The following is a 15,418-nucleotide window of genomic DNA, read 5'->3' on the forward strand; positions in this document are numbered from 1 at the left end:
AATTCAGTGATTTCCAAACACGAATTTTATTTATTTATTTAGGCAAATAATCTGGCACAGCGTTTGGTGTTATGATGTGGAATCAGCTTAGCATATGCTAGAAGAGATTTCACGAAACCTTAGCACATATAAATAAGAATTTCTGTACGTCTTCCAAAATGCGAATTCTGGAATTTATCAAAATGCCACATCCCTGGGTCCAGACATTGTTTCTCATATTTATTATGTCCAGGTACCTCAAAGAATACTTACATTTTCTATCAACCTTTCAATATTTCACGATTAAAATGCTTTTATTTTGCCGGTACACTTGGCAGGAAATGATCGAATGAGATCACGCAGTGGCAAAACACTGAACTCTAACCCCAAAAGACGTGGGTTCAAATCCAGCTCCTCAGTTCAGTTGTTTAAACAGGTTCTCGCAATCTTTGCAGACAAATCTTGGGATGGTTCCTTCCCTAATAAACATTGTTGTATTGTGTTTACAGGTTCTAAACACGGCTGTCGACCAGAAAATAAATAAACTGTTGAAGTAATCAGCAAATGTCAAATTGCGAAAGGATTCTATTTTTAATTAATTCTGCTTGAACAGTTTAAAATACAACTCCAATAAAAACTACTGAGGCGGTACACACTAACACTGTTCTCAAAAGTTATGTAAATAATATTCCAGGAAGCCAAATTCGAAAGTCACGGCCAACTAGTTTCAGAGCAGCGTTATTCAAGCTACGGGAGGTCGCGCTTTGTTTATGGACGGTCGCGCTTTGTTTATGGACGGAGTGACGAACACACAAAACCTTGAGTATAAATAGCTCAGGCTCTAGAGGCCTTTGCTATATGAAGGAATAAAACATAAATGGAAAGTAATGGGAAGTACTACTAATTTAGTAAGTATTATCAAATAATATTCTCTTTCTAGTGCAAACCTACGTACCTAAGAATGTTTCCTAGTGTAAATTTTGTACATTTTTAAATTCTGGTGCAACACACTTATGAAAATGGCACTTCTTATTGTTATTTAGTATTTATCTTTTACTCTATTAAATTAAAGCTTCATACATAATTTATTTTACCCCGGTGTTTTCTGGCGTAACAAAGAACAGAAGCGTACGTGTCCGCAATACACGCTCACATTCCAGGTAGGCAAAACCAAGAGCCACAAGGAATTATGATTTTTTTTTTGCTGGCAGCGAGAGCGTGCCGAGGAACCGTACAGATTATCAACCCGCGTAAATCAATAAGGTGAACCATGTTGGCCAAAACAACCCACCCCCTTTTAAAAAAGACGCGCGCGTGTGGGTTATCACTGCCACTGTTTGGAATTATTTCGACGCTAAAACAAACTGCAATACTACTTCTAGGTTACTTTATTTCTTTTCAGTCATTTGTTTGAGTTTACAAAATTTTCACTCTATTTTCACGCACTTTTCACACGTTCAAATAAATTTGGCAGTATGTAATATCAAATACTACAGAACTCAAAACCGGACAAACTATGGAAATTGTGGAAACCACTGCGTTCAGCGATCCTAGCGAAAGTTTTTTCGTAATTTGAATATTTGTTATGGTTACGAATTTCGGTAAATGTTAAAACAATTAGAATTGTTCCTTATTGCGTATCCAGAGTATCAAAGCTCTATAATGCATCTTCAATATCAAAAATATTTTCAATTGTACAGTTTCAAATCACAGAACACATCAACTGCTTTCTTGTTCCCGAGAACAATGTTCCTCAAAGTTTTATTAATATTTTCATAATCAAATATATTTTGGTAATTATACAGCTTTGCATCTTTACTTTAATATTTTATATTAAAATACAATTTGATACGCAACAAGGAATTACCTGGTACGTAAAAACAAGTGTTGAAATCTTGCAGTCTCCAGACTGAGATATATCTTAACATGTGTGAACATGGAGAACATTTGCGTCTTGAACGAACAATCTTTTCCTTCACCAACGTTTTTATGTGGTACCGCGATAGTAGCTTAAAAATTCTGCATTAAAATATTGGTAATTAACATATATAATTATCTTTACCATGTTTCTAATTCTAAATCAAAATTATACACTGCGCAAACTTTTTACTATGGCTCAGATGAATATTTTTGTTTTATTAAATGAAACGTCGTTTCAAAAGGTCTTTGAAAAAAAAGTTATTTATGAAATATCACTACTGATCATCTAAAATAAATTTTACAGTAAATGGTAAATACAACCGAAATATTAAAAATAAAAATACAATTATGTTGAAATGTATAAAAACCTAAGACCAGCCGATAAAAAATAATGTGACCTCATTTGGATTGCATCTTTATTATACAAATTTTAAAGTGCAATTCAGTGCATCTACAATATCCTTTTGTGTTGCTGAACTGTTCATGAACGTTCTCCATTTGTATTATCAGGTGTATTGTATACAAACAACGTCACGATATTTAACTGTTTTTGAATATTCGAACGCTGTACTAGCAAAACGAGAATGATTGTCAAGAAAAACAAATTTCACGTTACCTCTTAAGAAACCACTAAAATAAGCCTAAATAAACATATACTTACTATTTCCTGTGGACTTGCTGATTGACAACTGAAGATTTGCAAAACAGTTCGTGGTATAAGAACTTTCAGCGACCAATCAGAATACGTGAAGCAATTTTAGGGGCTGGCGCACACGCTCACTTCCAATGGCCGTTATTCGTTAAGCGAGAAATCGATTGTGTCACCAGCGTCAGTAATCGATAGTACCAGATGGAAAAGTGTGCCGTTGTAGGCGCGCGTGCACTCTAGTGAGAGAATGGCTAAATTAAATCAGTTATATCTGGTTTCAATTTTTTAACTAGCAAAGCAATTTAAATCGTTCTTTAAATAATTCATGCAATGGGAAATTTTGATTTAGTGTAATTTTTTGGACTTGTGTCATTGCAGTTTTGTACTTTTTGTCATGGAAAAATTCGGAAATAATAAAATAAAAAATTCACAGAAAACAAGACTGAATCAGCTGATGAACAAACGGAACCAACGATGAAACTAAATGAGTATAATGGACATCACAATGACGACAGTACGGACAAAAAAAAATATTCAACCTCAATATCAGACAGCGCAAGAATTCCGTTGAAGGAACTTAGTTATTGTTATTAAAAATAATATAATAACACAGACTAACACAGTGGGCTAACAACGAGACAGACTAAATGCAGGCAGACAACAAACCTGGAAAACCTTGTTTAGCACGTCAAAAAAAAAATTATGTTTACAAAACACACAGCAATTTTTATTTGGCCTAGATGCTTCTGGACTTATTGCATGTACTTACAAAGTAGGCCTATTAACTCACAAAATTTGTCTATATAATATTATGTACGGTAAATGAAACTTTATTTAAAAGGCTATTGGATATTTCATCTGTAGTACCTAATATTTGTTACGTACCTACGTTAAACACAAAAATCAAGAATTTGATACTGTAACGAACAAAAGGAATGCTTACTAACGAACAAATGAAAATAAATACTTTACTGTCTTCAGTTTGTTTCTAAACAGTTAATAACTTGAATGTGTATAGGTAATCACTCTCTGTGTCAACTTTGCGCAGCAAGAAATATTTCTGTTCTGTCAGTGGCAGCGGCTAAACAAGAGGAAAAACAAAAGTAAGAAGGTAATTTCGGCGAAGAGGGGTTGTGGCATGCGGCATTACGAACGCATTTCAAAGGGAACTTCCATGTAACAGTATGTTATACGTATCAAATAAAATTGAAATTTTCTTTACGTTCTTCACCAAAAGCTTCTGAGCTCAAAAGCGATGCGAACACGTAACTCGACTTTCCACTGTTGCATCATGGCTGATAGCCGGTGAAATCCAGCTTATCTCGGTTTTCAGGCTAATGTCACCGGGGTTGGCGCTAATCAAGAATAATTATCAGCCCGTTTCCTTGTGAGCCAGGACCTTGGCCCGTCCGTTTTACGCGAAACGAACTTCAATCTCTGCCCCATGAACGTTTCAAAGTTCGCCCAATAAAATCATTTCCAACAATAAAATACGCATGAAAATATGTATTCTGCCTTGATGTGGATTTCATAAGCATAAACTATGGAAGGTGAAATACCAAAAAGAAACTTCTTTTGCAGACTGCGAGGGACAGAGCGCAAAATTGGGTTGAAAGTGTTCGAGTATTTATAAATATATGTGTGTGTATATATATATATATATATATATATATATATATACATATATATACATATATATAAACATGAGTGTAAACAAAGAAAATAAGGAAACTTTGGTCACTATCGCTGGTTATTATTTATTTATCACGTTCACTTTACAATCATCGTATGAATTCGTACGTACCAATGAATGTGTGTGAATGGTTTCTTGTTGTAGAGTAAACAAAAGTACATAGTGATTCAGGTATTACAAATTTATAACCATGATATTACAAAATATTATAAATTACGATATGAGTTCTAAATATGCTTCTTGTGCAATCAGAATTTAAAAAAAAAAACACATCTCCTGAAATCTGTAATGTGTTAGAGATTTGGCAGCAGCTCGTGCCATAAACCGTATACTGCAATCTCAGTTTGAGACGGTTTATTCGTCCCAGTATGCTGTCAATTAGAGTGGTTAAAAAAAATTGTGCACTTGTAGACAGGGCCGCAACTAGAGGGGGGCAAGCGGGGCATACGCCTCGGGCGCAAAGCTGTGGGGGCGCCGAAATCGCTTGCATTGTAATTCCTACTACAACTGGTAACTGGTAAAAAGTTTTTTAACTTGCATGCTAGGAATGTCTAATCTGATTTACAATAATACGTCTCAGCATATTTAATGAACAAGTCTAGTGATTATACGGACTACTTTATAGACATAGTGGGTTCATGCATGGAAGTTACAGTAGCACAGAAACTGTTACATGTAGTTATGAAAAATGCTTAAATAGCACCATTTTTCCGTGGGAGGGCCCCCGTACCCCCCGCTTTATTGGTGTGGTATGTGCAAAAAAATAGGGGGGGGGGGGGGCCATGAATCCATTCATGCCCCAGGTGCCAGAGAGACTAGTTGCTGCCCTGCTTGTAGAAGAAATGGTTTCTTGAAATTCATTTCAGTTGATAATTTTGTTTGGAATGTGATGTATGAAACCCCACAATGCTGCAGTGTACTATCCACTCGAGTAAATAATCGAGCATTCGTGGTTCAGCTAAAACGATGACTTCTGTTCGACTCTGAACGCCGTGAGCCTAAATGGTGACACGGGTTGTAAGCAGCTGCGCGCCGAACTGAATGTGGAGCACGCTAATAAACTCAACTATAATTAATATGAAAAAAAAATCATGTTTCCAGAATTTTGTTTTTGGAAAATAATATATATTTTTGTATAAATTACATCCCAAAACGTTTTATATAAATTACTTCCGAAAAATAAATGATTTTTGCGACCAAAGGATACATAAGTAATTTAAATAACGGTAAATTCAAATTTTTGCATTACATTTTTACACGCTCTATTTTATGCTAGGACTGAAATATTAATTAACTTTAAATATTTTAAATACTACATAGTAAACAATCATTGAATTGCTAATACCATTTATAAATATTTAGCCACGGTTACATTAATTAAAATTAAATAATATGTAAAAAATAAATGATAGAAGCAAATTAATTGTGACTCTGTATACCAGGGCCAACGCGAACGCACACTTTTATGCCGTTAAATAAGGATTACATATGTAATAAACAGAAAACACTTTCCTATTGATAACTTTACAGACTAAAACTAAATTAACGCACTGGTATGAGGTATGATAGAACTTGTTCCCACGATTACTACCATTTACTCAACTGAGAGAATCTGACCTTGGGAATTAAAACCTTGTTTTTTCGATTCTAGTTATCCCTGCTCAATTAATCAAATAAGTTTCCTTCGTATCATTATATTGAAAATGGGGCATATTAATTGAATGAAGAGAGTAATAATAGGCCTACAGTGTTCAAAGTTGGAGAATTCTGTTTACTATGAAAATTGTTTACCACAAAACCCGGGGTGTTTGTTGAGTTCTTTAGGTAGTTATAAAAAGGCGACACGAATATTTCTATGGACACCTGTTGTGGTATTTGATATTCTGCCAAAAATTTTCCACTCTCTTTATTTATAAGTTCAGAACGTATCTATGTATAATCCTTTCTAACGTACAAGGTTAACTTCCGATTATACGTAGCCTGCTTAACATTATATATTTTCATTATGTGTAATATCACGAGTAAAAAAATCAGAATCAGCGTGTGAAAAATATTTTAGTACATTATACGGAAACTTTTGTCTGAAATACGATAAGTTATTTTATCTGAAATAAAAATAAATTAATGTTTAACGTATATGAATATATAAACATATTGGCATGGATATAGGCCACATTTTAGTTAAAACATAAATATAATATATTTCCAAAATCTTACGGATAGAATTTAATTTAAAATATGTTATTTAATTACTTTTCCTTTTAATTGCTTAGAATTGTTAGAGATTTAATAATAAAAAAATCTAAGGTAAAAATTCTGAAGATTTTAATGAAGAATTAAGGTACAATACTTCATGAGCATTCAAATATAATCGTATGCTAAGTTTCCTGCTTGCAAAAAATCCAGGTTGACTCCGGGATATGAACCCTAGTCGTTTTGGCGGGATGCGAGAAAATCTTATAGGTTTTTTTGAAGGAGGGTTTTTCACCCACCAATTAATTCCGCCAACTGTTGCTTCCATTTTCATCCTCTCTAATCCAATGTTGACAAGAAGTTAAGAGAGAGCGATAATTAAAAAATAATGGTGGATGCCAATATAATTTTGCACAGAATTATATTAAGATATTTTAGTTTTTCTGCATGAAATTTTGTACTACGGCTACCCCCCCCCCCCCCCCTTTTCGTTTGATTTATTCATTATTAATTAGTAGTATAATGTAATTTTTGAAGTTATACCTTTTTAGGCGCGCTATGAAAAAAAAAAGGCAAGAGTGAATTATTACGATGCGCGCGCAGCATGCAACAAAATTTGACAGAATGAAAAAAGACTCTATACAAAAAAAATATCTGTGTGTGTGTGTGTGTGTGCTTTTAAATCATGCACTTTAGTGATTGATATTGTATGCTGGTTCATAAAATTAAAAAAATATATATTAATTGTAAATATTATAGTGATATAAATAGTTTATAACCTTTTTTTCAAGTGTATTAATATAAGTGAGGTTATGTCCCCTTATGTATAACGATGTCAGGTTGCTTGTCGCTGGCAGGGAGTGTCTGTGGAAGGTTTAGTAGTCTTCTAGCCGTTTTTATGGGAGTATTTGTGAAATTATGTTTCCGTATGTATAATTTATTTGCATTAAAAATTATTACATTATTTAATAAATAATTAAAATTAATAAATTAGAATAAACATTCATAATATTTATTGTTTTTCATTATCAAATAAAATATATCTCGATTGTTTTACTAAATTAAATAATTAATTTTATAAACATATTTGTACTAATATTTAATGCTCACTATTTATTTATAATTTTAATTTTATTGAATTTATATTTTACCAACCGCATTCATAATATCACTCCAGTCATTTTATTATTTTATTTCTATTAATTATTTTCCTGCAATATTAAAGTTAGTTTTTTATCACGCCAAGTGAATAAAATGTCTAATGCGCGTGCATAAGTACACGCGCCCATCATTATTTATTTTTAATAAATAACTCAGGGAAGAAAAAAGTCTGAGATTCTATCCATGCATGTTGTCTATATGTACAATTTTATTTTGTACCAAGATAAAGTTTCATTGTCACAAGTGCAAAATTTTCCATTATAATATAGTTATAGTGTAACCCCCTGCTTAATGTCAATGTTTAGTCTTACAGGACAAATTAGGTGCAAGTATTGCGTTGCTTCCATGGAGTTAAGGATTTCCAGGAGATGGGATGCTGTGGGGTGGTTAAAGTGACTTAGTTGTACCTTGCCATCGCTGTACTGAAATTCTCAAAATATTGGAGAAGCTGAGCTTGAGCACGCTTGACAAGGGACGTAGGGTAAATTCGGGAGAGATGCCGCACATTTTATAAAAATAAAATAAAAAGGTTAATATTTAAATAATACTAAAGTTTTATGAATAAAAACTTATCTGTACTTGTTGACAAATCATTAAATCTTATTATAAGTATGTTTGAAAACATATGTCACAAAATAAAAATACATTTAAAAAATCAGTACACTTGGCCATCTATCCCACCAGGGGTGGGTGTGATGCCGCAGTGTGGTGGGAGAGATGGCTTATGGAAAATAACATTATCGTTTCTTAGCTGCCCAGTTCTTCCTCTTTTCCATTCTACCGCACACTGAACACATGTTGCAATAAATCGTGCATGTTTCATGCAACCAACGTGAACAAATAACACATTTAATCCAGTCTGCCGATGAAGTTGTTTTTTCGTACTCTTCTAAGCACTCGACGCACTCGTTTTCTTCGGAAAGTTCTGATTGTCCACTGCATGCTACACTAAACGAACTGCTGTCTGATGATGACGAAGAAATTTTCCGTTTCCTCAGTCTTGGTTTTCCCTTGGACTCAGTCTTGTTGCACATTAACTGTTTAGGCGTACATTTTCCTGCAGTTTGGCGAGCAGAAATTTTACTTTTTTTTCCCGAGATGAAATCGGGTTCGGTGAGAATTGCAGCTGACTGCTTTCTCTTTGAGTTTTTTCTTGCTTGCATCACTGGTATCGGAGATATTACGCTAAGGGCCTTATTAGGTGTTAGTTGTGGATCTACTGGGCTTTGACAAACTTCAGCTTTATTGTGGAGGATCACTGGCCTAGATGAACTTGGGCCAACCGTTGAACACTGTTTAGGACTTACAGGCCTATCGACTAACTGCTGGCTTAGGCTTGCTTCATCACTTACTTGATGATTCTGGTAGTTTATGGAAGTAGAACCACTAGGTACACCTACGCTTTCAGAAAGACGAAAAGCATGATCTGGAATAGCTGACCTGTCTAACGGGAAAATTCCAGTACCACGAAAACCAGCAACACCATTTGCAACAGTTGCTGCAAGAGACCAGACACTAGAAAGGAGAGCACCAAACTGAAAACGAGTGATTTTCCTGTTCTCATTTGCTAACATCCATTTTTGACAAGCCTGATAGAAGTACGTTTTTAATGGCTTAAAATAAGAGCGGTCTAGAGGCTGGAGGTAGTGAGTAGTGTGACTTGGGAGGCATAAGAGAATTATGTCGTTTAACACACAAAACTCTAGCATTTTGAAGCAGTTCATGTGTGAAGCATGGCCATCTAAAATAAGAAGAGTTTTACCTGCAGGTTTACGTGGTAAGAAATGATTTTCCAACCAGTCCATGAATATTTCGCTTGTAACATAAGCTGATTTTTTGCTCATGGTAACAATAGATCCTGGTGGCATACCGTCTGAATATTCGGGTTTTCTGTTCACGCCTTTAAAAATACAATATGGTGGCAAAAAACTACCTTCAGCATTTGTGCATGCAATTACAGAGATTGTTTCCCCTTTCTCCCCTGATGTAAGAACATGGAGATCTTTGCTGCCCTTAACTGCAATTACCTTGTCTGGCTTGTTATTAAGCTGCAAACCTGATTCATCGACATTGAAGACATTTCCTGGTTTACCCATAAGACCGTGTTCTTGCAGTGTAGCAGTTAATAAATCAAAGTATTTATTAACCTCTTCTCTGTTCATTCCCTGCGCTCTGAGAACAGAAATTCCTTCAGCTTTTCTCAGAGAAAGGTTAACGTTACGTTCCATAAACGATTTGAACCAATCCCGACCCGCTCGCTGCCTTTCATTGTTGAATTTGTGGGGTATACCGCAACTTACAGCAAGGTCGTAAGCTAGTTTCTGGACGGTTTTCCTGTTCGGTGCGAAACCTGCAGCTTGCAATTTTTCAATATGAGAAACTAATTTCTTCTCAGCTTCATATCCTAGACACGATGAAGGGCCTAGATTTCGTTTCTCAAAATTTCTTGAAATGAGTCGCCTACGTAAAGTTCGTTCTGGAATGTTGAAACGTCTTCCCGCCTCCCTAATTTTCACTTTATCTTCTATTACAGCATGCATAGCATTGTTCAAATCCTCTTGTGACCATGCCGCTCGATCAGTTTTACGTGTGTCAACACGTGGCATTTCCTCTGAAATAAAAAGAAATATTCAATAATATTGTGTATTATGCTACCATGCCTCAACAATGAAAGAAAGCTAAAATAAGGCGAGGCCTTTAACAATAACACTACCTACCTCGTTATCTACTTTATTATTAACCTACATAAATGAAAAAAACCAATTTTCCTTGGATATTTAACCTTTTACATCTCTTGACAATTCCTTTATATTGCTAGGATTATATACTACTAAAATTATTAACCACCTCCTTCTGAAACCATGACATTTGTACACGCATTTAATGCTGAAGCGCGGCATCTTACCCCAATCGCAGATGCGGCATCTCTCCTTAAATCGTGGGAGAGATGCCGCACCCATGGTGTAAAGAAAGGGAGGTGAAACCGTCCGGCCGCCCAAACTCGTCCTCCACTGCGCACTACGTCACCTTGGTCGCACCGCCCGGTCTACACGCAGCGCGCTTACGGGAATACGACGCAGAGACAGTTCATTTAAAATCGTTCGAATAGTAAGTTACCACGAAGCGTAAAAATACTTTGCTATGTGCATTGTATAGCATGCATTTAGAACATACAGTTTAAATTAATATAATAGTATCAACACATGGGGTTTATATTAATAATAAAATTAATGAAGCAATATTTTTTCAGCTGTTTCATCACTTCAAAATGTTGACTGGGTCTTGTATTTATCTAGATACCGCAATGGCCATGAATGTCAGCACTGTCGAAAAAAAAAATATATTTTACATAAAACGACACAGAATTGTAATGGGAATTCGAATGAATACACTTCAAAAATATTTATTATGAATATTAATAAAATAGTTACCTAATAAACATTCAGGACATAAAGTTTTTTAAAATAGTTATTTGTAATTTACATAACCATTAGCGCTTTTGGTTTATTTACTAATTTTAATTTTATTTAGTTACAAACAATAAACAAAAGGATAAATAATGACCAAAAATATATTTAAAAAAATATATTCAAAACATATTAGGCCTACTAAACCAAATAGCTCTACAATATTCGGCAAAAAAAAAAAAACAGCTTGCAGGCATTACGCTGAGAATGTACTGAGCGATGTTCCCTGCAAACTTTATTTTTAAGTATTTAAAACGGCATTTTCTTTAAACGCGTTAAATGCTATTTAAGGCATAAAACACAAACTCTTAAACAAAATTGTACCATTATCTAAACGCTTGAATGGAAAAAATTGGCAAAATCAAAAGTTGATAACAATGAATTCATTTACGTTAATTTTCATTATTGTGTGTAAAATAACCAAATAACACAACAAAAGCAGATTGTAATGCCGAAATCTTAAAGTAGGTACCTTTAGGTTACTAACATATTATTAAAATCAGTATGATCACATGTAACTATAGAAATAGGCTAATTCACTTTTACGCACCGCATTTTAAGCGGTATTTTGCATTAACATTATTATTTTAAATACGTATGAATAGTAATGAAATAGTAATGAAATAAAAATTTACTTTTTCCAAAGCCTATACGAATTCATTTAAAACAAACATATTAGACCTCGAATTTCAAAAGTGGTTGTATGTAAACCTGTTTCGTTTCTGTATATTTTATAATTAATATCTCACAATTCTGCGTGTGTATTTAAATATTATATTTAAATTATATATATAATACGTCCTCCCCACTCCATTAAAGATAACATTTTGAACAGAAGAAAAAATGCGCATGTTTCTTTTTGATGTATAGGGGGTTCACATTCCTACTTTTATTCGATTTGTTTACACGCATTGATGAAATATTTTTTCCCCTTTATTAATGCTACACAACCTAGCGTTTAGGTTATTTCTATAACAAACAAAAAAAAAATTAAATTGAAATAAATTCTGTAGTTCTCGCTGATGCCCGAACACACAAACATTTTTAAAACCATTGATTTGAGTTTTATTAATGTATATATATACGTTTAAATATTATTTAATAAATTCATTCAATAAATAACCTTTTTACGGTGAAAGACTTTATTATTATAGATAACAACTCAGTATTTAGCACAAAATATATTCCTTGACCTAATATTAATCTACAGTTAATCATACAAAAAAATTAAAAATAAATACTCGTATTATAAAACAAGTGAAATTTATACTTAAAATAACGTTTGTTTAAACTTAAATCTGCTAACACAGAAATTGTCCTTCCTTTTGCATACGTTCACCCAATTATTGCAAAGATGTTAATTTTTTTGGAAAAGAAAAATATTTTATTCCAGAATCTCGAGTATTTTTGAAATGATCGTGAAATCCGAACACTGCACAGCTACATAAAAGCACTCAGGGTTATGTAAGCATTAACAGTAACAAACGTTCGCACGAGACGCAGATTAAATGAATGGGAAGCGCCTGGAAGAAGAGCGCTGGCTACAACCAAGGTGACGTAGCAAGGGAGCGCGTGGAGGTGGAAAACCTGCGCACGGTTTCACCTTCCCTTCCTTACACCATGGCCGCACCCAGCTAAACGGAAAAAAAATATGGCGTACGGCCTCTAACCACAACAGCGAGAAAGAAAACGATTTGTACTTTCGTATAAAATAGCAAGACTCAGTTAAACTGCGAAGATTATTGACTCAGCATGATGTTGAAAAGTTACCTGAAAGTTTTCAAGCCTCCTTGAAACGACAGTTCTTCGTTATAATCGACATAAAACAACAGTTTGCACTGCACGGTCCGCACGAAACTTGTCAAAGAACATTCACTTCCAAGACTCTCCACTCGACTGGCAGGCAGCGCGGTTACTCATGGCCTTCAGGATGATTCACTACCTGCGGCATCTATCCCCCTGCGGCATCTCTCCCGACTTTACCCTATACATGAAAAGGAGGGTTTGGGAGATATAATTCCCCCCCCCCCCACCCCCCACGATACATATATAATTCCCACCAACAAATGGTAAGAATTTGAAATAAACAGCTAGTAAAAGTGGTTCTGTCTCCCCACCAGAAATGAAATACTCTGCGCACGGTCCCAACGACTGATTGTGAATGCATACAAAGCATAATTACAGTCGTTAAACACAACCACTTCCATATGCTACAGTTCTCTAAAACTGTTTCCACGACGCTAAAACTTCCCTTCAGCCAGTGTTTAGTGTGTCGTTTCGCAAACATGGCGCAGATCATCAGCGAAATCGGCTTTGCGCATAGTAGGCTACATGCGGTGATGCATTCATGGCCAGCCCCTGGCCGCTTCGTTGTAAAAGTTAATGTTGACCAAGGGCAAAGCCAGGGGGGGGGGGTTTAGGGGTTTTAACCCCCCCCCCCTTACCGCCCATTATTTTTCTTATCTGAAAGCAGGTTAGCTAAAAGGGTGTCTTACTGCTATCACCGGCCACTGCACTGGAGGGGAAGAGTAAGCGAGCCCTACCGATTCTCCTGCCCTTCCCCTACCCCTGTCACGAGCAGAAGCTATAAGGTTGTGACGCCGTGACGGGTCCCAAGCTTTCAAATATCTTACACCTATTGTATTTAACCAGCGCGATAATTATAAGCAGGTGTTGACTGGGCTTCAAAAAGTGTAATGATCGCTGTGTGTGTATAGAATTGAGACAACGACATGGTGTCATGTAACTCTTCAAGCTAAAGCTAATTGTTTCCAGGAATAGATCACTTCTGCCGAAACCCAACCCTTTTTATTCTTTTTTTTTTTTTGTATTGTGGAGCTTCGAGCATGATTTATGATTTTGAGTGGACGTGGACAAGGCACTTAGATTGATTAAAATATCTTTAATTAATTTCTTACTTCATCAAGCAACTTTTTTATTAAAAAAATTAAGAATATTTTTACCATTACAATATTTAAAGTTAAGTACCGAAAACTGCTCAAATAGCACTATTTTACACCTTAAAATCCAAATTTTTTCCGGGGGAGGACCCCCGGACCACCGCTTTAATAGGGGGGGGGGGGGGACCATGCTTCTTAAACCCTTCCCCCCCCCCCCCATATACAAATCCTAGCTACGCTACTGCTGTTGACTGTCTCACACCATCAGCCGCGCGGAGAGCGAGTGTCGACCCAGCACCTACTGGGCCCAGCTGGGCGTCACCTCAGCCTTCAAGTTCCCGGCCGCCTGCTAAACACGGCTGGACAAAGGAGCAGACACGCGAGTGGTTGACCGTGAAGAGAGAAACGAGACTTCCGGCAGTCCAAGAAGCGAAAGTATGGTTAGACTTTCCCCGTGGCACTTGTGCACGGTTTTTTATTCATACTATTTTATTTTCCCCCTGGGTGTTTTACTTTTGTACAGTACGTTTCATTCTTAGATTGCTTTGGGCATTAACTCTCTTTTTCCAATGCACGTTTTTTGCCATTAGCGCTCTGTTGCCAAGTTTACGCCATTGAGAAAAAACGTTTTAGATACTACTTTGTAATGGTAATGATTTTTTTTTTTATTATTTAACTGAAACAATGTATTTTGTAAAGTAACATTTAGAATGAGAATTTTGGAAATAAGGTTTTCCTGTTGTATTTCATAAAGAGCACCATCTGATAATATTAATTATCTGTATCTAATAATTACAAATAAAAAAAACACTATCTTGTTTTCCCACTGTTTTTGTTTCAACAATGTTTTATTTCATTAATTTTTTTTTCTCTTTTGAGCACGTAATTTTATGGAATGCCTTGTTATTAATTGTAACGAGCTGTGAAATAATGAAATAATAATTGCTTTTTATCATTTAATATTTTTTTTTCAGAATGACTACAACTGTGCTAATACTATCAATATACACTAAATTACTGTTTTAAAAATATCATCAAATAGTAAATTTTTAAAAATATATTCAAATTATTATAATGAAAGATTATATCCAAAGTATATTTCCAATGTTAACAAGCCGGGTAGAATGTGGCAAAAGTGGTCGCCACTGCAATCTACGCATGACACAGAGTATAGATGATGATCTGCTGCAATGCTCGCGTGCTGGTAGCACTTGGTTTGTCCCAGCTGTGGAAATTAAGCACGAATGGATCGCGTGGCGCAGTGGTGAGACACTGGATTCGTATTTACGAAGACCCGGCTTCGAATCATTTTCCGGGTCATCCCGTTTTCGGGTTTTCCGCGGTTTCCCGAAATGACTACAGGAAAAAGCTGGGAGGGTTTCGTATAGTAGGTCTTGAGCGGTTCATTTTCCAAATATCCCTTGTTATTATGGTTGTGTGGTAACGACCTCGCTGT

At 35.4% G+C, this 15,418-nt stretch overlaps 1 protein-coding gene across 3 annotated transcripts in view; it reads right to left on the reverse strand.

The window, feature by feature from the left end:
- The window catches only part of LOC134533020 (dicarboxylate carrier SLC25A8-like), a 43,472-nt gene extending 30,527 nt beyond the window's left edge, over nt 1–12,945 (reverse strand). The window contains exons 1-2 of one of the 3 annotated variants that reach the window (XM_063370156.1): nt 12,833–12,939; nt 8,175–10,206 (exon numbers count right to left, since the gene is read on the reverse strand). In XM_063370156.1, the coding sequence (XP_063226226.1) occupies nt 8,333–10,201 (1,869 nt within the window). In that variant the 5' untranslated portion in view covers nt 10,202–10,206; nt 12,833–12,939 and the 3' untranslated portion in view covers nt 8,175–8,332. Of the gene's footprint in view, nt 1–2,560; nt 2,730–8,174; nt 10,207–12,832 lie in introns of those variants that run through there. The other 2 variants (XM_063370158.1, XM_063370157.1) reach the window with 2 other exon arrangements.
- Nucleotides 12,946–15,418: the final 2,473 nt, after the last annotated feature.

Source organism: Bacillus rossius, chromosome 6 (genome assembly GCF_032445375.1).
Source record: "Bacillus rossius redtenbacheri isolate Brsri chromosome 6, Brsri_v3, whole genome shotgun sequence".
Classification (NCBI taxonomy): Eukaryota; Metazoa; Arthropoda; class Insecta; order Phasmatodea; family Bacillidae; genus Bacillus; species Bacillus rossius.